We start from the raw sequence: 22,187 nt of genomic DNA, 5'->3' as shown, positions 1-22,187 counted from the left end.
GGTGACATCCCAATCGGCGTCTTATACGCGGTTCGGTACGCCTATAGTGCATTTTCTAATTTTAAACTCCAATCCTTCCTATCTGGGCGCACCATCTTCTCTAAAATTGATTTGATCTCCCTGTTTGACACTTCGGCTTGCCTATTTGTCTGCGAGTGATACGGTGCGGATACCTTATAGAGCACGCCGTATTTTCGAAACAGGGTAGTGATAGTCTTATTACAAAAATGTGTCCCTCTATCACTTACCACAACTCTTGGCATTCCAAAGTGGACAAAAATATTAGATTTTAAGAACTCTACAATCACTTTAGAATCGTTAGTACGGGTGGCTTTGGTTTCCACCCATTTAGAGACATAATCAATAGCAAATAAGATTATAGGAAACCAAAAGATGAGAGAAAAGGACTCATAAAATCTATCCCCCAAACATAAAAAATTTTCACAAACAACATGGGGGTTTGAAGCATTTGGTCCTTACGAAAAATATTTCCCACCCTCTAACACCTATCACAGGATTTGTAAAATAAGTATGCATCTTTAAAAAGGGTGGGCCAGTAAAAGCCACTCTCCAACACTTTGCGAGCTGTTCGCTTGGGGCCAAAATACCCTCCACATGCAAACGAATGACATAAATGTAAAATGGAGTAGAATTTATCTGCACTTACACATCTTCTTAGTACCTAGTCCGAGCATTGCCTCCACAGGTAGGAGTCGTCTCAAATGTAGTATTTGGCATCACTTTTTAACTTGTCTCTCCTAACCTTGGGCCAACCTGCAGGCAATTGGTTAGTTACTAAGAAATCACGATGTCGGCATACTAAGGTGCAGGCAAATCAAAAGCAAGTAGTTGCTCCTCTCGAAATGTCTCTCTCAATAGTTGCTCTTTCTTATGTGTTAGCAAACGACTCAAGTGATCAGCAACCAAATTCTCTGCCTCACTTTTATCGTTTATCTCCAAGTTGAACTCTTGCAGGAGCAGGATCCATCTGATGAGTCTTGATTTTGCATCCTTCTTCGTTATCAAGTACCTTAATGCTACATGATCAGAGAAAACTATTACCTTTGCACCTAACAAATAAGGTCTAAATTTTTTTAATGCAAAAACCACAGTTAGTAATTCTTTCTCCGTTGTAAAATAGTTAAGATGAGCTCCGTTCAACGCCTTCGATGCATAGTAGATTGCATGTGCCACCTTGCCAATTCTTTGCCTCAACACCGCTCCCATTGCATAGTCGCTCGCGTCACACATTATTCGAATGGAAGACTCCAGTCCGGAGATTAAATGACGGGTGATGAGGTTAATGATTCCTTCAATTTGTCAAATGCCATCTTGTATTTCTCGGTGAAGTCAAATGCTACCTCCTTTTGCAACAGCTTGAATAGAGGCGCTTCGATTTTGGAGAAATCTTTGATGAATCTCCTGTAGAACCCTACATAACCCAAAAAGAAACGCACTCCCCGTACACTTACGGGATAAGGTGAAACAGAAATAATATCGACTTTTGCGTTATCTATTTCTATACTCCTAGCCGACACTACATGTCCTAAAACAATACCATGCTCCACCATAAAACGACATTTCTCCCAATTAAGAACTAAATTTGTCTCTATGCATCGTTTCAGAATTAAAACTACACTTACGGGATAAGGTGAAACAGAAATAATATCGACTTTTGCGTTATCTATTTCTATACTCCTAACCGACACTACATGTCCTAAGACAATACCATGCTCCACCATAAAACGACATTTCTCCCAATTAAGAACTAAATTTGTCTCTATGCATCGTTTCAGAATTAAAACTAAATTATCAATGTATTCTTCAAAACTATCTCCATATACACTAAAATCATTCATAAACACCGCAATAATCTTTTCTACATATTCGGAAAATATACTTACCATACACTTTTGAAAAGTTGTTGGAGCGTTGCAGAGGTCGAAAGGCATCCTCCGATAAGCAAACGTGCCAAATGAACAGGTGAATGTAGTTTTCTCCTGATTCTCCGGTGCTATCGCAATTTGAAAATATCTTGAAAAGCCATCAAAAAAATAATAATAAACACGACCAGCTAATCTCTCTATTATCTGATCAATAAAAGGGAGGGGAAAGTGGTCCTTCTTCGTCACAGCATTCAGACGCTGGTAGTCAATACACTAGTGCCATCCTTTGGATTTTCTCACTGGGACCATCTCGCCTACCTAGTTCTCTTCTACAGTTAGTCCCGCCTTTTTCCGGACTACTTGAACTGGGCTCACCCAAGAACTGTCTGAGATGGCGAAGATAATTTCCACTTCCAGGAGTTTAAGTATCTCCTTCTTCATCACTTCCATTATTAGTGGGTTCAATCTCCGTTGCGCCTGTCTTACCGGTTTTGCATCATCCTCAAGTCGGATCTGATGCATGCATAAGGAGGGGCTGATTTTATTGCGTCCAATTGTCTCCAAAAAGCCAACGTAAAAGAGAGTCTGATGCCCTATTTCAATATCGGTCAAAACCAATTGAAAAGCAAAGCCAAAAAGTCAACAATTACGGCCCTTATTCTCTTCTCCTAATTGCTAAGCAAGATATACGAGAGAAAGGTTTTTCAACTGTTTGATTTCTCAATTTGGTCAATTCAAGCATGAAGAGTTGATTTCCCCCAAAAGTCAACTATAATGGCTATTGTCTTCTACTTTCTTTACAAAGCTACGACCCACCCAAATCGCACAAGCAGAAAAAAAACGATAGTTAAACCTCAGCCAAACGAAAGCTAAAAGCTGCCCTACTGACGTCCAATTCCTCCCTTTTTGTTGGTAACTCCCGAAATTAAAGGAAAAGATTTCCTCTTCTCGGAATTAGCATTCAAAATAAACAAGACTCCCTAAAACTCAAATAAAATAAAGTTTATTACAATTAAATTTCTTCAGCTTCTCAAGAGGGTCTCACTGCTTGAAGTGCCCCACGTACGACAAATCCTCTGAATTTTGCTTTTAAGCACCTTTTAACATAAATTCCTGCAATTAGCACCAAAATCATATCTGAGTAGAATCCACCCAATTAATGAAGATATTTAGTCAAATAATTGTGTAATAATGCCCAAAATACCCCACTAAAATGCACCCTATCAATAAACAGGAGGCGTTACCGCGCTGTACGCGGTATAGACAAAAATGTGTATGCCCAATTTAATATAAATAGCTGTGAAATACCTATAAATCCAAGGACATTATTATTATTTGAAAGATAAAGGAACTGGAGTGAAAAAAAAAATGTAACACAAGACCAAAAGAATCAAGAGATTATTGCTAGCGCACTTAGCGAACAATCTACAAATAATTAAAGTTTATAAAAGAAAAGATCAATGTCTTGAAGGACAGGTTTAATCAAAGTTCAAAAAAAAAACTCATGAATTGAAGAGGTTGGAAAAAGCAGTTCAATACTACTAGCGTTGTCATGAAAAACCGTAAATAAGAAAGTTGAAATTTCGAAAAAGATCACGAATGAAGATCAGACAAAGAATGTAATTGGGAAACTCAAATATTTCAAAACGACATTCGATTAACTTTGACAATTTCTTACACAAGGATTACAAGAAGGAAAAAGAAATATACTGGCAGCTAGCACTCTCATTAAGTTAAAATGGAAAAATTATCACTATGCTATTGTACTTGTTGATGGTACAAAGTAAGTACGGGGTCAAGAAACAACATCAGATCAGTACCATATAATTACCTAAAAATTCGAATAAAAATGAAAAAATAGAGAACAAAAATGTATAATACATAGAAGGTATTTCCTTGACTCTGTAAAAATCTAATGGCTGACTGATAGCATTCAACTTTGCAGGAAACGCACAAAAACCCCAACCAGTATTTAAATACAGGAGAACTAACTGTTTCACCAGCATATTCTACCTTGCTAAATTGTCTACAATCTTGATGCAACAAATTCTAACAGATCAAGATCCTTTCGATTTAATTCATCTGGTAATGGGCATATCACACATACAGACCAAACACTTGAGCTACCCTTCGTTCTTTCAACTCTGCATCAAGTATGGAAGAATTTTGTATTCTACAGAAATTGAGCCCTTGTCGATGCTTGATTCTTGATGTGCTGCTTACTCATGTTTCAGCAATGAATTACATTTTAGTGTGGGGTTAAATATTTCGGGAGATTAGCGAAGTTTCGGAGCTGTTGAATGCTTGATGCCAATAAAAGTTTGACAGGATCTACTCTGGCTTTGATTTCCTCTCAAATAACTGACATCTCAAATTCTTAACTATGTGATCCAACACACTAGAATTTGCAGTAAGAAAATCTTTAGCTTCCTCTTGGGTGTTCAAAGTTTTACCTTCTATGAAATAGCTACCACCTTTGTTCAAAATAATTCCATGCTCACAAGCCAATTCCAAAATCTCAGACTTACAGCAGATACCTCGCCTGAATTTTATTGTCAGCTCAGCATTTGTCATTGCAGATGCCAGTTTATTCCTAATTACTTTCATACAGATCCCAAGACCAGTAGCCTGAGCAGCATAAAAACTCATGAGAATGTAAAGCTCCTTGAAGGATCTCAATCGCAAAAAGAACAGAAATCAACAAAGAAATAGACCATTCTCATATGCATTTAATGTTTCTATGGGTAATGCAGCTCAGAGATAGTTGTTATTTAGAAATTTTCGTCCTAAGCAGGCAGAAGAAAATGAACTATATTTTAAAGGCATTTTACGGCAAATAGTTCCTATTCCTGGCTAGGATAGAAATAGCCTTGAACCTAAGGTGTTATTTTCATTCATAAACTTTATAGCAGGTCTTAACAACACCAAATTATACATATGACAATTCATCCACTTAGACCCCTATTTCTTGTGTGTACATGTTAAAATGTTGTTCATTCAGAGAAAAGTAAAGGGTCACAATGGTTCCAAGAAAATCTAAAAGGTTATTTGATGAAAATTCTCCAGTAACTACAGAACAATACAGTATTCAACCAGTTAAGATCAAGATAAATATCCCATCATCAGTAAGAGTTCTTTAGAGTAGCTGAAAACATGAAACTTAACAGAGCTTTTGAACTAAACATAGTGTGGACATGTGCCAAGCAAATGACAAACCTCAAACAAGTTCTCTTCAGCTTGTAAATATTAATCAAGCCAAAGAAAGAATATCAAAACCTAGAAAATGCTCTCTTGACATTCCAGTTACATCACATCTTTCAGCAATACTCAGGTTACATGAAAAACTATAATGGCAAACAAAAGGCTAGCAATTGAAATTTAAGAATTAATTTGTATGAGATATTAGAAAAGCCTTCTTTCTTGCAGCAGCAACACAATTTTAAGTACAGATAACATTCTATAGTGTTCTCGCAAACACGCATATGATTCAAGAGATAATGTTAAATACCACAATCAGAACCTCAGATAACATTCTTCTTCAAGTTAAAACACCATTAGATGGTGGAAGGTTGGCATGGAAAATTTAACTTATCCCGAGACTTTAGCAAAGCTTTCTTGAATAGTTTAATACGCACAGCAGCATAAAATGGTAAAGCATTCCCACCACAAGTTACCTGATCAGCTGGACAATTTCCCTGGGCTAACTTTAGATTTGCTTGCACCTAGACAGCGAAGATTCATAGATGGTAAACCCAGCTGCCATGCAAACATAATATGTAATGCTCAAAAAATTCTAATGCAGCCCAAATCTGATTAACAAATATGATAATAGTATAAGAATGGACAATGAATAATGAATTTTTCTTAGTGCTTTCGTCATTATTTGAGATTGTATGCCTTTAGTGGAGCCAACCTCAACATTGTCAATTTCAAGTTGCGGAATAAGAGTGGCCACCTATAAAATTAAACAAGAAAACACATTATGCAAAACACATATATGAATCAAGGCTGACCAAAGAGGAAAAGCATAACCTAACTGCAGGTGGCATGTTAACTTGCAAGGAACAAAAGAAATCTCCAAAAAATCAATTTGCAGAGCAAATTCCTAGCCTTGATGTGGGAATAAAAGAACAACATCTATATTACAAATAGAGAGATATGTTGTGCTTCTATGAAGTAGAAGTACAACTACATCTATCCTTCCATACATATGGAAAACTGTGCAAATTGACCAAACATAACTCAAAGGCAATCTGAATAATTTAAAGAAGTTAAAAAAAAATCATTTCGAGAGGGTCATAGGTTCCAGGTAAACTTTTGAACTACCTTGAAGTCCCAACATAATGGAAACTACAGTTACGTAGGAAGAAGCATGAACATGACAAAAAGACAACAAATAATCAATAAAAGCACAATAGAATAACCTTTTTTAACTTATTAGTCATAATGGTAAGGTAAGCTCAACACCATCTCTCCCTCAATGTTAGAACACAATCTATATCATTTGTATTCTAAGAATGCACAAGGAAATCTACAATAACTCAGTTAGAGGCACAGATTCTATTAATAGTACAATCTCAAGATATCTGTAAAACATATATTCCTTAAAGCACACTCAATCTTTTCTAAACTAATCTCTGGCATCATAACATTTTCCATCTAAGAATGTTCTTGTATATTTCTTTCGGATTTTAGAGGAACTTACGCTGTCAACAACAACCACAGTTATAGACTTGTTTCTTGTCAGTGTATCAATCATACTGAACAAATTCTCTGTAGAATTCGGTTGTGAAATTAGGGGGTTATTTGTATTTACACCGATAGATTCAGCAAGGGAAGGATTCATTGCATTTTCCACATCTAGATATGCACAATAACATGTTAGAAAAATAATTCAGCATCATGAACAATACTTCATGACAACAAAGGATTATCAAAATCATTGCAGCCTTTTCAAATTAAACAAATCTTTCATTTGTTTAATTAAGAACTGTAGTAGATGGAGTGATTCCAAAGGAATGTCAATCCCATGATGAAGTAAGCAACAGGAAAAATGGAACCTTTGTTTGCTTGCTCAAAGATTATTGTCATCAATCACTAAAAAGGGTACATGGTTATCAGTAACTTCCACTTAAAAGGGGACAAAACCTATAAGAAGTGTTGCAGCTTAATGAGTAATAGTAAGCCAAAGTGAAACTTCAAAACTTTTTGATGCACTCAAAATCATAAGCCACAAACCATAACAAGAGGTTAACAGACTACAAAGAGAAGAATATGCAAATAATTAAGCTGCCAATATCTAAAGCACACTTTCCTATGACAGTACTGGCATTTGTCCTATTCCAACTCTGGTCAAATAATTAGCTAAAGGACTTCTATAAAAGCAAAAAGGAATAATCCATCAGTAAGATATTCAAAGCCATTCCATATTAATCCTTTGGCAAAATGTAGTGAAATATAAGATATTTCCATCTGAAAAAGTACAATTATAATGTTCTTGATTATTTAGAAAATGGTCTGAAAAAAGCAAACCTTTTTAACTTGCTAAACCATCCAGAACCTTTTCATCCCCTCCTTCACTGCTCTCCATAAAAAATCCCTAAATTACAGCGCCAGTAGCAAATGCAAAATGAAAAAAGAAAATGCTCGCACAAAAACATCATAAAGAGCACAGTACATTACAGGAAAGACAAATTATTCCTTCTTAAAGCAATAATAAAAAACAAAAAAATAAATCTTAGAGATGTGGGTAAAAGCATATGAGAAAATGAATTGAGGGCTTTCAAGGTAAGGGAAAGTCATGGAAGACATTTACCTTGAATCTGGAGTCAAAGAAAACATTCAACCTTTCCACCTACAACACCATCAAAAGTACAATCAAGTATTAGGAAAAAAAATCCACAAAAATCACCGATGGAGATGATAATTTCTGAGGAGATGAGGAAAAGTTTAAAAGGAAAAACGATCTCCACATTTTTTTTTCTTTTATAATGGTGGATGATCCAACTCACTCATTATTCAGATGATGAGAGGAAGAAAGATTTGGGAAGACAATGGTGTAGAAGAAGATCAGAAATATGAAGATAAAATAAGGAGGGAAAAAATTTTGACATCTGTGGAGAAATTCTTGAGGCCATTGCCACAGCTGCACTGAAGGAAAAGTGGGAGAACAAGTGACCTTGGTAGAACTGTACGAACAAAGAGTGAGGAATCAAAGAAAACTTACAAAATCTGATTAAAGTGTTGGAGGAAATTTCTAATATTTCACCTACAAGATCAGAAATTTATGCATATTAGATAAATAAAAAAATATAAAAAGAGAGCAAGAACTAGAGAAGAGAGAAGCCACTGAGAGGAGGAGAAGAAAAAGAGGAACGGCAGAAGTCTCGAGAGAGAGAGAGGATAGTAAAATTTTGTAACTCTAGACATTTTGTATCAAAAAATCGAAGAGAGATTGGTGTGATTTGACATGGGCTGCTGTTTGCAAGAGCAGTTTACTTGCTCTCTGACCGCAGAGGAAGAACCAACAAAGAGAAATAGAAGAAAAGAAACAACAAAGGAAGTCGGAAAAGCAACCACTTTCATGAGTACCATCATGTTCAGCCCAGGAAAGAAAGAGAAAAAATCATGGGAAAAGTGTACGGTAGAACCCAAAATAGAGCTCCGGTGGTGAGCTCAAGGAAGAAGAAACGTAATTTGTAGCTATCCAGATATACGACAGAAGCCACATTGCCAACACACCCTTGATAAAACAATGAAGTCATATAGGTAGAATAATAGGTCGGGACGTAAATAGGCGAAGATCAAAGGGCTACAACCGTAATATTAACTAATCTCTGAGCCCAACGACCTATTACCAAACAATAATTCTACTGTTTGACCACAAAAGAAGAAGAAAAAAAAAACACAATCGAACACCCAGCCACATCATCACCAGCTAGCCTATCACATCTGGACACGTGGCGGACGACCACGCTGACGTGGATCCTTGGCTTCCACACTTAGTCTATATGGTTGATGATAATTCACATGGATCAATGAAAAAATAGGGTGGCCTGAAAAAGAAAATAACACGGCAGACATAGCACTTAGCAATCCTAAGCCAAGAACCACCCTAGATTTGCTTCAATTATTTGTCTCTTTCGGTCAGCCTTTTTCAAATTAGCTTATGCTATTTCAAAAATTTGTTGAGCTTCTCGTGGATTAATATTACTACCCTTCTCCGCATCATTTACTAAAACAGAAAGCGTCCGTTTGGATCATAGGATGACACATGATTGGATTAATCATTTTTTGTCATCCCATATTTAGTTACACTTTATACATGAAATGACACATTCTAACTAATCGAATTAATCCTCTATTTATGGTATAAAATAATCCCTTTGAGGAAGTGGTATTAGTCATCCCAAAATGACCAACAAACAGGATAATAAAATTTTAGACTAATTTATCCTTACCAATAATGCAAATTTATACTATTATAATTATATAATCCTACTCTCACACGATAATATAACATGAATAGACTAATTTGTCTCTAATAATTAATTTTAAAGTTTTTTTTGACTAATTTGCTTTGACTACTAACATAACAATATTTGGACTAATTTGCCCTTATAAATGATACAAATTTATACTGACTATTATATAACCATATTTTCACATAATAATATAATAATAAATGGACTAATTAGCCCCTACTAATTAAATTAAATTTTTTGACTAATTTTCCCATATTCATTATTCTAAAATTTTTGACTAATTTACCCTTATTAATTAATTTAAAATTTTTAACTACTTTGTCCCTACTAGCATCATAATAAAAGGACTATATTGCCCTTAGACTAAATTACTCTTACTAAGCTTATTTTCTTGACCAAATTCCATATAAATACATAATTCTATCAATTGGGCTTTATGAATGAGGACTTCAATAAGCTCAAACTCGACCCAAAGAAAAATTTTCTATATTGGCTTGAAGTCGGTTCATTTAAAGCTCATAAATGGGTTAGATTTTAATTAATTTAACCCCAATTTAGTCAAAACTTAGCCCATTATTTAATTGGATTTCAAATTTAGGTTCAAAAACTCAGTCAAACCTATTTTTAAGGGCCCAGAAGGGCGAAGTTTGAGTGAATGGAATTTTTTATATATCAAAACCCTTGATTTACTCTATAATTCAAAGTTTCAAACTACTATATTTTAATAAAAGTTATAAGCTCAAGCTTGACCCAAAGAAAATTTTTCTATATTGGCTTGAGGTCGATTCATTTAAAGCTCGTAAATGGGTTAGGTTTTAATTGATATAACCCCAATTTAATCAAAACTTGGCCCATTATTTAATTGAATTTCAAATTTAGGTCCAAAAATTAAGTCAAACCTATTTTTAAGGGCCCAGAAGGGCGAAGTTTGAGTGAATGGAATTTTTTATATATCAAAACCCTTGATTTACTATATAATTCAAAGTTTCAAACTACTATATTTTAATAAAAGTTATAAAATAATAAATTTATTATTATTATAGTAAATTATTTTATTAATATTTTATGAAATATTAAATTGCTTTATTAAAAAGAATTTACAAACTAAGGGGTATTTTGATCATTAAATTAGTAATCCTACCTTATCCAATCTCCAATTAAACATAGAATAGGATTATTTTCCAACGTATCTTATTCAACTCAGAATCAACCAAACATTGAATAATTTAGATTATTAATTCGAGAATAACTCAATTCAAGATTAATAATTTGAGAATAAATTATCTCTTATTCACCGTCCACGTATCTACGCCAAGTGACTTTGTAATATTATTAGATACTTGGATCGTGCAATATGCCACGTGTACTCCATACTACCCAATACAATGAATGACTGTGATTTAATGTGCATTAATCCTTCGTACTAAATCTACACTAAACTAAACCAGAAGGTGTTTGTCCGCAACGGATCTTCTGTACTACACCCTGTCTCACATCTTGTCTCACTCCTTATAATCTTGCCAAATGTCCCTTAATAAACCAAACCTTCAAACAACCCAACTTGAACCATGTTAAATTGATTAATCGATTAACCGCACAGAAAACTTAATCTCTTTAACCAAAATCAAGTAAAATAAAAACTCTTTAACCAAAATCACAATTTATCAAATTAAAAAACCCTAAAACCCAAACAACCTCTGTCCTCTCTTCATCATCTTCACCATTCAAGCAGACAACTTGATGATCCGTTGCGCAATTTAACATGCATCACCAACGCCCACAAACATTCCCGCACTAGACTATCTTTCTACCCCATTCACACACACAAATTTTGCAGACTAAAATCTAGCAGGAAAATTCAAGATTTCTCAGAGGAACCCAAGTTTTATTTTCCTTTTTCCTTGTTGGGTTTCTTCAAGGAACTTCCTTTCCATACCGAAAAGGGTTTGCAGGAAGATGCATTGGCATTGCACATGGGAAACATTGTTTTAAACGAAGATGAGATAAAGCCTGAAGATCACGGCGTGCTCATTAGACAAACGCACATCAGGTATATGAACAAAAACACGAGTACTTCGTCAAATTGTAGACTTGAAAACAAGAATGCAGCAGCTAGCTTATTAAATATCCACTATGAAAATAATAATTTTGTTGATTGGTAAACCAAATTTAGATTAAGTTATCAATATTGCCTCTGCCTCGTGGGTGATGAAGGAAAAGTAAAGCTATATGCATCATGCATGACTGGGACGGGGGATATAAAAACACGAGCAATGTAAACTGGAACATGATGATCTTCAGGTTTGTTAAAAAACATTTCTTTTTTCCTTCCAAAAGTAACTTGCCATAACTTCTAACCTCGTGAAGTAATTCATTCTAAACTTTTATTTGAATATTTTATTCTTTAGATGACAAAACTACATTGAAGATATATTTTGTCAATGATATTTTTAATTTGTGGTTGTCTCTCTTTAATTATATCAGGAATTTGGAATTCCAATAGAAGACATTTGCAATAGGCAAAATATTAAGAACATGACACAATTATTACAAGTGAATAGTATGCTTTTGTAGATATTATGTCAACCATTAGTTGCATGTTGTTTCTTATTTATCTTAATTTTTTCCAAGTATTATAGTTTTGCAAGTTTATAGCTGTTTGTTTGTATGTGTGGTCTTTTATTTCTTATTTTTCCGGCAGATGTTGGACCCTTCTACCAAGGCTATGATTTGATGTCTTCAAATTTAATAGCACAACAACATGCATCAATAAGTTTTGTCCAAGTAAGAAAAAACCTTGATTAATTATTTAATCTTATATATATTAGTTTGATAATTTATAATTATAATTCAATATATTTGCTAACTTAGCATTTGTTTTTGTAGGCACAAGAACTTCAAAATAATGATGATACTGATCAACAAGTTGCTAAAGATGAAATTGAAAATGGGAAAATTGAATAAAGATGTTTCTGAAGAAATGGAGGACGAGATTGTGGGATTGCGTTCATAAATTAGTTAGGCCTTTCAATGAAATAATACTTTGTGCTTATACTTCAATTGATTTTGATATTTTTGTTTAAGTTTGTGTTAATAAACGTTCTTTTGACTAAACTGTAGAAGAGAAGATATACTAGTTGATGCAACAAGTCAAGAGATTGCGTTTCTATTTGTTAATGGATTTGAATAGCATAATGTTTCTGTATTGATGCTTATACATTCAGCACCAGATATACCTGATACTTGTTGGTATAGAAGATTGAAAAATGCTCAAGGCCAAGGAAAAGTAAATCTCGGGTATGACGTGCTCTGGATTCTTGATGCATACAAGAAAGCGTTTTTGATGGTGTTTTCTTCTGGTTCTCTTTCTGTCAACTCATGAAACAGATGATCATTTACATTGCTCATTATACCAATTCAAATTGAGAAGTGTGCTAAAGCTTGATCTGCTGACCGTTGTTTACCAATGTGTTTACTTGCACATTTTTCATGTTTTCGGGTACATCAGTGCTCTAAAATCGACAGGTGGGAAGATGATAATGCAATAAGAGTGCCGAAGTACTGTGACTACAATTGCTGTATTTGATTTGTGCCAAAGTAAGAGAGCCTTTGGACTTTTTCCAATAATGTTTGAAAGAAACTATTGAAATTCAAAAGAAGATATCAAAAGGTAGCCTCCCTGGCTGCTGATGCTGTACCATGCATATCAGTATATGTCCATAAACCAGGCCCTATACACCTTTGCACCCTTCTCTTTAGCACATTCAGCCATCCAACTCATACACTGGCTCTCATGGTCAGACATAGTCAACATTCAGCCATCCAACTCAAGAACCTTTTCCTCTCCTGCACTTCTTGTCCATCATCAAGGTTGCACGAGAATGATATAGGCTTCCATAGTGAAAGATGCATTAACACGAATCTTTCTTGGTTTCTCCAAAACCAATCTAACGACTTTCCACAACGCAGAACAAATTCAAGAAATGAAAATGTTTTTCTTTTTTTTCCAATATCAGTAATTTATTCATTGGCTGAAATATTCAAGAACAAGAATAGAATAATCTAAATGAGTTTAGACTTGGTTTAAAAGAGGAGAAAGGGCAACTAAGCAATCAGCATCTATCAAGAACTTAATTAAGCATTTGTATCCAAACTACAAGACTTTTACCTAACTTTTCCAGAACAGTTTGGTTCATCTTCCTTTTAGGCATTTGATCGAACAGGTGGTGAGCTTCGTCCAATTGCCCATTGAGAGCACGAAATCTGATGAGCTTTGACCAAACAACAGAAGCTAAATTAACTTTGCATCCAAAAACAAAACTTCGGAAGCGGAAAAATCCATTACCCGGTGCAAATTTACACTAAAACCAAATATTTTTCTACAAGAAAAAAGAGCTAAGAAGAAACCGAGCAAGGAAACTGCAACATTTCGAGAGAAACTACTCGTTCGAGGCTTATTTGCAGCCATCAGAAAACTTCTGATTTCGACTCTTCCTACAAGAGGAAAAAGAAATTTCTGGAATTAGATACATGACAAAAATTAAGCTACCATATAAGACAGAAAGCTACAAAAAGGAACCCTCATATCTTAATAAATTAGTAATCTTTAAACTACAATTCCTAGGTTCTGGCAAAGAACTAGAGGAATTTTTATTGCAAAAAAAATAAAATAAAATAGAACATTTCGTCATTTCAGCATGCAGGTTTTCAAAGACTAGTTGTGGATAACTGATTGAGCCATATAACCTACGTTCAGAAACTACAGGTTCAGCTTCTCGGAGGCATTTTGTCAAGCTGTTGGTGTACAAAATGATCAAGCTAGCTATAACTTCACTAGGATTATATGTACACTCAGTTCAAGCCTCAGTACCTTTCTGTCGGAGAAGCCTGATGATATTACTTCTTTCTGGCTTTCAAATTGTGGTTCTTGAATACTTGAAACCCCCAAAGTTGGCAAAACAGAGAAAATGAGGCAAAGAGGGTTCCTCGAAGAAACCCAGCAAGGAAATAGGAAAATAAAACTTGGGTTCCTCTCAGAAATCTTGAATTTTCCTGCTAGATTTTAGTCTGCAAAATATGTGTGTGTGAATGGGGTAGAAAGATAGTCTAGTGCGGGAATGTTTGTGGGCGTCAGTGATGCATGTTAAATTGCGCAATGGATCATCAAGTTGTCTGCTTGAATGGTGAAGATGATGAAGAGAGGACAGAGGTTGTTTGGGTTTTAGGGTTTTTTAATTTGATAAATTGTGATTTTGGTTAAAAGAGTTTTTATTTTATTTGGTTTTGGTTAAAGAGATTAAGTTTTCTGTCCGGTTAATCGATTAATCAATTAACATGGTTCGAGTTGAGTTGTTTGAGGGTTTAATTTATTAAGAAACACTTGGCAAGATTATAAGGAATGGGACAAGATGTGAAACAGGGTATGGCACAGAAGATCCGTTGCGGTGTTTGTCTATCAATCATATTCATAGTAAAATAGTAAATCTATCAATCATATTCATCAATGGCGTCGACGAACCCTCAGCCGGTGGCTGCACTGCATAACGTGTTTGTCTACGGCAGCCTCTTAGCTGACGACGTCGCTCGTGTCCTCCTGAATCGTGTCCCCGCTTCGTCCCCAGCCATCCTCCATAACTAGTCAGTTATATCGCTTTTATCTCTTTCTTGCTCATCATTTTTGTTTATGACCATGCCGTATGATGCAATTGTTTTGAATAACATAGGCGATAGAGCTTGTTAGCTCTTCCTTTCTTTCTTTTTTTGTGGTTCTTGAGAAAATCTGTTTAAAGGGCTCGCTTGGGTCCTTCAATTATAACGAGTGTGCAATTTAATTTTACTTGCAAACCAGTTTTACTGACTATCGTAGCCTGCACAAAACGGTGTGCATTTGATATAAAATTTTACCTTAATTCTTCATTTAAACTGGCGTTTTCTTGTCTAAGATTAGTGGGGAGTTTTGCCGGATTCATTATATTATTGGGAGATTCTATGAAGGTATCATTGGCTTTAGTTGGATATAAGCTATTAGATGAACATATTGAAATGATAATAAATCAACGGTTTAATTGTATATAAAGGTAAGTGTGTATGGTAGAATTTCCCTATATTTAGGACTAACCATTTTTGGAACTGTAGGACTAGTTGGTAAACGCTTTTCATTGGATGAAATGCCCTATTTGATTAGCCTTAGTTGGCTAAGTAGATATTTCAGTATAGCTGGATAGACCCATCCGCTGGTTGAAGGCAGAAAAGAAAGCCGATTCTCTTCTTTGTGGCAGGATGAAGGGGGAACATTTATGGGATGCATAAATCTAATTCATATTCAAATATGCACCTCAATTACATGCAGCCGGGAGAACATTTTACAAATTTATAGGGGGACAAATTCTTCAAGCAATTAGGCATTGTTCGTTAACCAATGAAAGAACCTCTTCAGCCCAAACCAATAGCCTAGGGCCCTAGGGTGTCACCTTGATATGGATTGAGATATTGTACTCAAAGAGAGTAGTCCTGCCTATGTAGCAATGCTGGCTTAATGATCTACACTGACTGGAGTCTTCTTTTGCTTGCTTTGTTATTTATCAAGTGGGAGTGACTTGTTAAAAATTTAATGCAAGAAATTTGATTGCCTTGTTCCTGCAGCCATCGGTTTAGCATCAAAGGAAGAGTTTACCCAGCAATCCTACCTATTGAAAATAAGCAAGTATCTGGGAAGGTTGGTTTCTTATACCCTTCTTTTTAGCTTCTTAGCTAGTGGACTGGTAAAAGTTTTCTTGATCAAGGAAATGATTTTGTCACTCTGTGGACACGTTGGGTAATTCATCTATAACATGATCCCATTACATGAGTTGCTCAGTGACCATTTTCATTCAATTTTTTTTTATACTTTTCAGTTCTTCTTTGATACGAAAACAATGTTATGTTTCCTTTCAATTTTGATCTTATCTAGTGGCATCCCATTAGGAGTATTTGTGATATCCTCGAGTATCAAATGCTAAATCACAGATTGAGTTACCAATAGATGAATTAAAATAAGCACTTGTGATATCTGCATATATCAATATTATTACGTACAAATATCTGAATAGGGCATCATCAAATGCTACCTCATAGCAAATGGGAATGGAGGGCATTAATGTAGGATAGAGCTTGGTAAAGATTGATATTTTGATGTTGTGAATCTTGCCCTCCCTCCACCCCAGAATCATTGTTGCTCTTTCCATAATTCTGTGAATTTTGTTAATTATTTTTAGAATTTTCAATTTCTACATCATAGTTCTCAATATGAGCTTCAATATGGTATCATTCTTTTTAAAAAGTCAAATAAAATCATTGATTACAACAAAGGTTGCCTTGACCAAAAGCCAACAAGGCTGATAGGCTAATGGCACGAGGAGAGTATTTTGTTGTGGTACAATGGTACCTGCAGAATGGGGGTGGACTGGATTGTTGTGAAGAGTGATCAGTGGAGTGGTCTTTATTTGATTTTGCATTGGCTTCTCTAACAGAGAGCTAACCGATGGGGTGGACTGTGCATGTGGTTAAGCAAGATTATGCTCAGTTCGATGGGTCTATCTGAGGTGGGAAAAGAATATTGATTTGTTCTAACTAGTGGCTTTCTGAAATAGAAAGTGTTTTATAACTTTATAACATTATAGGTCATGGTTACACATATAACTTTATAGATTGGTTTTTTCCCTTTTTGGTTTTGTGAACATTATATAAGGGAAGAGAAAGAATGGCAAATCCTTTTGATTAACTCATTAAGAGTGAGTTAAACATGTTCATGATATTCTTGGTTTAAAGAAATACCCTTCACTTGTTATTTCCTGTAAATGTTAATTCAGGGATTCCCTAACTTGTCTTTGAATTGATAATATATTGCATAGAAATCTTGATTCTTTGGGTCTTAGTTACGAGCAATGAACTGGAACTTGAATAGAAAAACTCTAGAGTCTTCAAGTCTTCGGTAATTCTTGTTCTTCTACCTTTTGTTTTATATTATTCTAGTTATATATTGAGAAGGTAAGATATTGATAATTGGGCACAAAAGAAGTTGCAATCCTGAGTACAAAAGCTGCTTATTGGTTTGTTGAGTAGTGTGCTTTGTCCAGGAATTTACCAATATATTAGCAGTCCTTTGGCAACTATCAGCCAACCAAAAATAAAAACTATTTCATAAGGCAGTTTTAATGTGATCTAAGGTTATTTAAGTTCCTCAAAAGCACTGTTGTAATGTTTTTCCTTTCCAAAATAGCAAAAAGGACGCACACGGGAGCAAACCCCATATTGCACTTTGTTCCTGCACTTCCTGTGGAAAGTCCTATTCAGCAGTAGGCTTCTAACAATTCCAGACGTAGTCCATTTTATGCCAAAAAATAGCTTAATCTGGAAATCACAATTAGAAGCAGGTGGTTAATCATTTCCTCACTTCTCAGATATACTAGATGGCAGTTCATTTGTTCCTTGTTTCTTTTCCTTGAATCTTGTTACCTGTCAGAATATATTCATGGGCTGCTTTTCATACAAGGAAAAGTACTCTTTTGGATATGGCATGTTCCAATTTTGTTTCCAAGGACACTCCTGCTTCCTGGGTACCTTTTATTGTTTCTCATCGAGACAGCCCTTGTGAGAATCAACCAGCTCATTTCTGACATCATAGGATTATAAATCTCTAAGAAATTCCTACAACTACTGGTACTACCGGTCATGGGAGGTTCTATCTATATTGTTGCTGTTACAATGTGACCAGTGTAATATGGGTAATACATTTGAGTAAAACAGTCACTTCCTGATTGTCTGGCATTCTGAATAATGTTGGGTAGTTGTCATTTGATGGCTCCCTTTTCTTCCATAATCTTCCCAGAAAACTGATATTGCTATCATCCCCAAATTTAAAGTCCAATTGCTCTTCAAGTTCCCCCAATCCACTTCCTATACTTTTGCAAGCTGTAACTCCAAATGTTCCACTGATTGATTTAGTTGTCCACCTCTTTCAGCATCTATATTAGGCTGATTATCCACGTCCATAGGTTTTTCTCTTCCTAGGTGAATCCGTGAAGCCATTTCTAGAGCAGAGCCTTGTTGAAGTCCACTATAGTTGAATCCAGTTCCTCCATGGTTGAGAGGAAGCAGGTTTTATTGGATATCTCAGTGCTTGCATACTCATTCTTGCTTGAATCTTGTTGCAAGTTGTGATCCCTATGTGTGTTCATATTCATAGGATGTGGCAAATCTGTTTTTGAACTAATGTTTTGTTGAAAGTGGGAATGGAAGGATTTGATTGTATTTCCGTTGCCAGTGAAATATGATACATGGACTAATTAACATGCATGGGAACCTTTGTGTAACTGAAGAAATTTCTAATTGGTGACATCTCTGCTATCCTGATCTCCTTTCTTTTTACCCCCCCTTCTTGTGGGCCTTATAATTATAGACACTGAGTACTTTCAGTAATCCTTTACAATGGAAATGAATTATCTTGGATGGGGCACTTTCATATCTCTTGCTTTAAGTATGCTGATTGTTGAGCTATATTGAAACAAGGAAACCAGCCCTGCAGGTTTGCTATTGAATTGGAGCATTTGACCCTTAGAAAGTGGAACACCTTTTCTCTAGGTGATATGATACTGAATCGACCTAGCGTGTTTTAATATGTTGAGAAGCGTATGACTTGAGATTCATGTTGATATTTTTCTGTATAAGCAACAATAAATATAGGCAAGGCCAGATTGTCATAGGAGGTACTTAGAAAGATGTCTTTATTTGTTGATTACACCTATCTTATCTAGATTTTATTGTTCTGAAAGTTTTGTGCAGGTTCTTTCGGGCATTACTCCTTTTGAGTTGCATATTCTCGATGAGTTTGAGGATGTTGAGTATGAAAGGCAGACTGTCGATGTTTATTTGATGGTATGTCAAACCTAACAATAATTCATATCTTGCAATTGCATATCCTTCTCATTGTTACATCATAGAGAATGTATTAAAAAATGACATTTCATGGAGCATAGAATGTTACATGCTCCACGGCATTCAGAAGCTCTTGTTATTGGTGGGAACATCTTTGGTAGCTTCTTAGTGGTGCATTAAAAGAAGAAGTGTTAAAGACTTAAGGCAAGTAACTAGTGATTATGTTATGCAGGATTTTTTTAGGCTTCAGCACTGACATTGACATCTCTATTTTAGTGCCGGAGGTTAAAACTTACAAGGTAAATTGAATGACTTTGTAGGATAGCTCTGAAAAGTTGCAGGTAAGCACTTATGTTTGGAGCAACAAGACTGACCCAAAGCTATATGGAGAGTGGGATTTTCAGGTAATCTCTGGTCCCTCCTTTGGCCGTCATTTTGGAAGTTATATTCTGTTTTGTACCTATTCTATTTTGTGTGTTATTATGTTAAAGTCCGTGTTCCCTTCATGATTTGATGAAGATCCCTCAGAGTAGTCTAGAGATTGGCATATAGCAAGAACCCAAAATTGCTGTTACAAATTTGGGAACTTTTTTCATGCTGTAGCTTGTGATCTTTTGAGACATTCTCCCTTCAACTGCAAATAAAACTAGACTTTTGGAGGCTGGATCTTGGCACCTTAAAGCTAACTTGGAAAATTTGCAAGTAACATAGATTTTCCTGGGTCTTCATTGAGTATTTATTTCAAACGGTACTTTTTTGAAAAAAAAAAAGTCCCATCTTGCATATAAAGTGTGCAGAGTTCTTTGTTGAACAAGTTTTTTTGTGTTCCACTCCTCTGCCCCCATTGAAAAAAGGAGCAAGTCAGAGAGAGAGGGGGGGAAAATGAAAAAAGAGCTAAAATCCTTTATTTCCTCTCTGCCTTTGAATTCATAATTTTACCAGGAATGGCAACGCTTGCACAAGGAAGATTTTATAAAGATGTCACTGGGTTTTATGGAAGAACTGCAGCTACCTGAATCAAAGCCAAGGGTGACAACTTATGAATCTTTCTTTCAGCCAAAAACTGATGGTCAGAGTTGAGCACCTTGACATGAATCCTTAACATCATGCTTCGTGGATCATGACAGGTGATTCATTCATATGTGCTGCAATTTATACAGTGTATATAATTAGCCTATGAACTTGGGCTTTATTTGGAGGCCACTATCTAAGCAGTTGCAATAGGAGCTAAAATAACACCAGAGTGGTTTCATTTGCCTTGATCATGGAACCTGTCCTTGACATGGCCAGCAATATACAGTATCAAATTCTCCATCTTCAATTTTCAATAATTTTTTTTGCTCAAATTTGTATGAAGCATATGCATTGTTATAATGGCATTCACTGATGCGATGTGGTCCACATATTTACATAGTATACAGCAAGCCTTGTGCTATTCGATTCTGGTGTAGCCTTAACGATCTAGTGCATGCTTAGCTACAATGAACCAGTGCATTTATATTACATTGGAATGTTTATTTTCTCTTCTTCTTCTTCTTCTTGGAAATCATCACCCATTGGTCATTTATGGAAGAAAATGGTGCAAAATGTTTGTGCTACCCAGCCGTTCTTCCATAATTTATGGAAACCGTACTTGTCTGCATCCTGTTCTTCCATAATATTTGTGCTTGGCTGCATCCACGAGTCAGAATCTAATTTCCCTCTTTCTCAAGGGACGACCATGTTCTTCTCTGAGTAGTAAATGCGCATGTGATATTTTCAATTTAATGACAAAGTGAGGTAATAGGTAAAGAATGTATACTGCTGCTACCTGAGCGGTGGAGTGGGAAATGAGACTTCTCATTCTATCGCAATCATTTACATGGACAGAACTTAGATAGATAGCAGGAGGAAACATTCCAGTTGGACACTTGCTAATCTGGACTAACACCAACTGATTGAGAGACTCCAAGAACGGAAAAACACTATATTCAATATTCCAGCATATCACAATCATCAATCTGCAGTTCTTTCAAGAATTGGAGTCCTGCTGGAATCAAGTGATTTAGTACATCCTTTCACACCATTTTTCCTTGTAAACTAAAAACTTACGGTCAGCATTATCCTTATGGTTCTCTATCCACGTTGTCATCTTTCAAGGCTTCCATAATCAACATTTCCTTCACACCCGATTTATTTTAATTTACTTGAATTCAAACTCGAGCTCGATCATATGAGTTGAGTCGGAGCTTAAGTGATATAAATTAATATTTTGTATAATTTTAAACAAGAGACATAATAGACATTCACACTCATAAATAAAATTCAAATACACATACTTGAAACTCAATTGAACTCAAACTCAATATGAGTTCTTAGACCTTATGTTAGGCTCGAGTTTGAGTTTGTCGAGCTATCAGAGCTGTATGAAAAAAAGGTCTCTGTCAGCACAAACTCAAACTCAAAATTTGACAAGCAAACTTGCTAGTAGCTCAATTGAGCTCGATTAGTTTGCATCCCAACTCTTTGGTACTTCTTGATTTTATATGGTCTCCACGAGGGTTTGTGACTTTTAGATTCTGAGCCCACCACTAGTTTCTTGCAAGACATTTAGATATGGTGGCTAATAGGCGGCATCCGGTATTCTCAGAATTTTGCGATGCTACCTAGTACACACCTCCCAGTATTAGGCTAGATTTCACCTTTCATTGTTAAAGGTTAAAGTGAATGGCAATAATAATAAGAAGCAGCAGAAGATCTTCGAAGAGTGAAAAAGTTCATAACATAACCTATAACCCCGCAACAGGGTATAGTCATTTTACAAGCCAAATATAACACATTCATCTTCCCTGCAACATGCATATTTTTTATCAGGTCAGCAAGTGATTATTTGGTGGACTGTAAAATAACCTCAGTCCTTCGCTAT

At 35.5% G+C, this 22,187-nt stretch overlaps 2 protein-coding genes and 1 long non-coding RNA gene across 34 annotated transcripts; 1 reads left to right on the top strand and 2 right to left on the bottom strand.

Annotated features, from left to right (window-relative positions):
- Positions 1-2,753: 2,753 nt before the first annotated feature.
- Positions 2,754-8,632, bottom strand: LOC113693160 (DNA repair protein recA homolog 2, mitochondrial-like). Of its 32 annotated transcripts, XM_072053309.1 has the most exons (6): positions 8,463-8,632; positions 7,702-7,740; positions 5,800-5,841; positions 5,561-5,608; positions 4,340-4,514; positions 2,754-2,999 (listed from the first exon to the last, which is right to left on the bottom strand). In XM_072053309.1, the coding sequence occupies exons 1-6, from the start codon at positions 8,481-8,483 to the stop codon at positions 2,917-2,919; spliced, it is 408 nt and encodes a 135-aa protein (XP_071909410.1). In that variant the 5' UTR covers positions 8,484-8,632; the 3' UTR covers positions 2,754-2,916. The 32 variants fall into 32 exon arrangements, 5 of the variants coding, with proteins under 5 accessions (XP_071909410.1, XP_071909408.1, XP_071909409.1 ...); XR_011816020.1 differs by lacking the exon at positions 2,754-2,999 and adding an exon at positions 8,113-8,154 and having other exon boundaries at positions 3,714-5,642; XM_072053307.1 differs by lacking the exon at positions 2,754-2,999 and having other exon boundaries at positions 3,714-4,514.
- Positions 8,633-12,921: 4,289 nt separating this feature from the next.
- Positions 12,922-14,684, bottom strand: LOC113693859 (uncharacterized). The gene is made up of 2 exons (XR_003449169.2): positions 14,241-14,684; positions 12,922-13,864 (listed from the first exon to the last, which is right to left on the bottom strand). It is a non-coding gene; the product is annotated as an uncharacterized lncRNA (long non-coding RNA).
- Positions 14,685-14,792: 108 nt separating this feature from the next.
- Positions 14,793-20,628, top strand: LOC113693858 (AIG2-like protein D). The gene is made up of 5 exons (XM_027212605.2): positions 14,793-15,007; positions 16,013-16,085; positions 19,190-19,282; positions 19,603-19,686; positions 20,225-20,628. The coding sequence occupies exons 1-5, from the start codon at positions 14,874-14,876 to the stop codon at positions 20,360-20,362; spliced, it is 522 nt and encodes a 173-aa protein (XP_027068406.1). The 5' UTR covers positions 14,793-14,873; the 3' UTR covers positions 20,363-20,628.
- Positions 20,629-22,187: the final 1,559 nt, after the last annotated feature.

The sequence above is a fragment of the Coffea arabica genome, chromosome 6c (assembly GCF_036785885.1).
Source record: "Coffea arabica cultivar ET-39 chromosome 6c, Coffea Arabica ET-39 HiFi, whole genome shotgun sequence".
Lineage (NCBI taxonomy): Eukaryota > Viridiplantae > Streptophyta > Magnoliopsida > Gentianales > Rubiaceae > Coffea > Coffea arabica.
The sequence above is the reverse complement of the archived record's forward strand: the minus strand, read 5'-3'. Positions and strand labels throughout refer to the sequence as shown.

Excerpts from the sequence above, each read along its gene's own strand:
- LOC113693160 (XM_072053307.1), bottom strand. The coding sequence starts at position 8,483 with ATGATGGTACTCATGAAAGTG. Across the intron at positions 7,741-8,462 it reads TGATGGTACTCATGAAAGTG|GTGGAAAGGTTGAATGTTTT; the intron begins GTTGCTTTTCCG and ends ATGGTGTTGTAG. Across the intron at positions 5,609-5,799 it reads TTGAAATTGACAATGTTGAG|GTGCAAGCAAATCTAAAGTT; the intron begins GTTGGCTCCACT and ends TTCGCTGTCTAG.
- LOC113693858 (XM_027212605.2), top strand. The coding sequence starts at position 14,874 with ATGGCGTCGACGAACCCTCAGCCGGTGGCTGCACTGCATAACGTGTTT. Across the intron at positions 16,086-19,189 it reads ATAAGCAAGTATCTGGGAAG|GTTCTTTCGGGCATTACTCC; the intron begins GTTGGTTTCTTA and ends AGTTTTGTGCAG. Across the intron at positions 19,283-19,602 it reads CTGTCGATGTTTATTTGATG|GATAGCTCTGAAAAGTTGCA; the intron begins GTATGTCAAACC and ends ATGACTTTGTAG.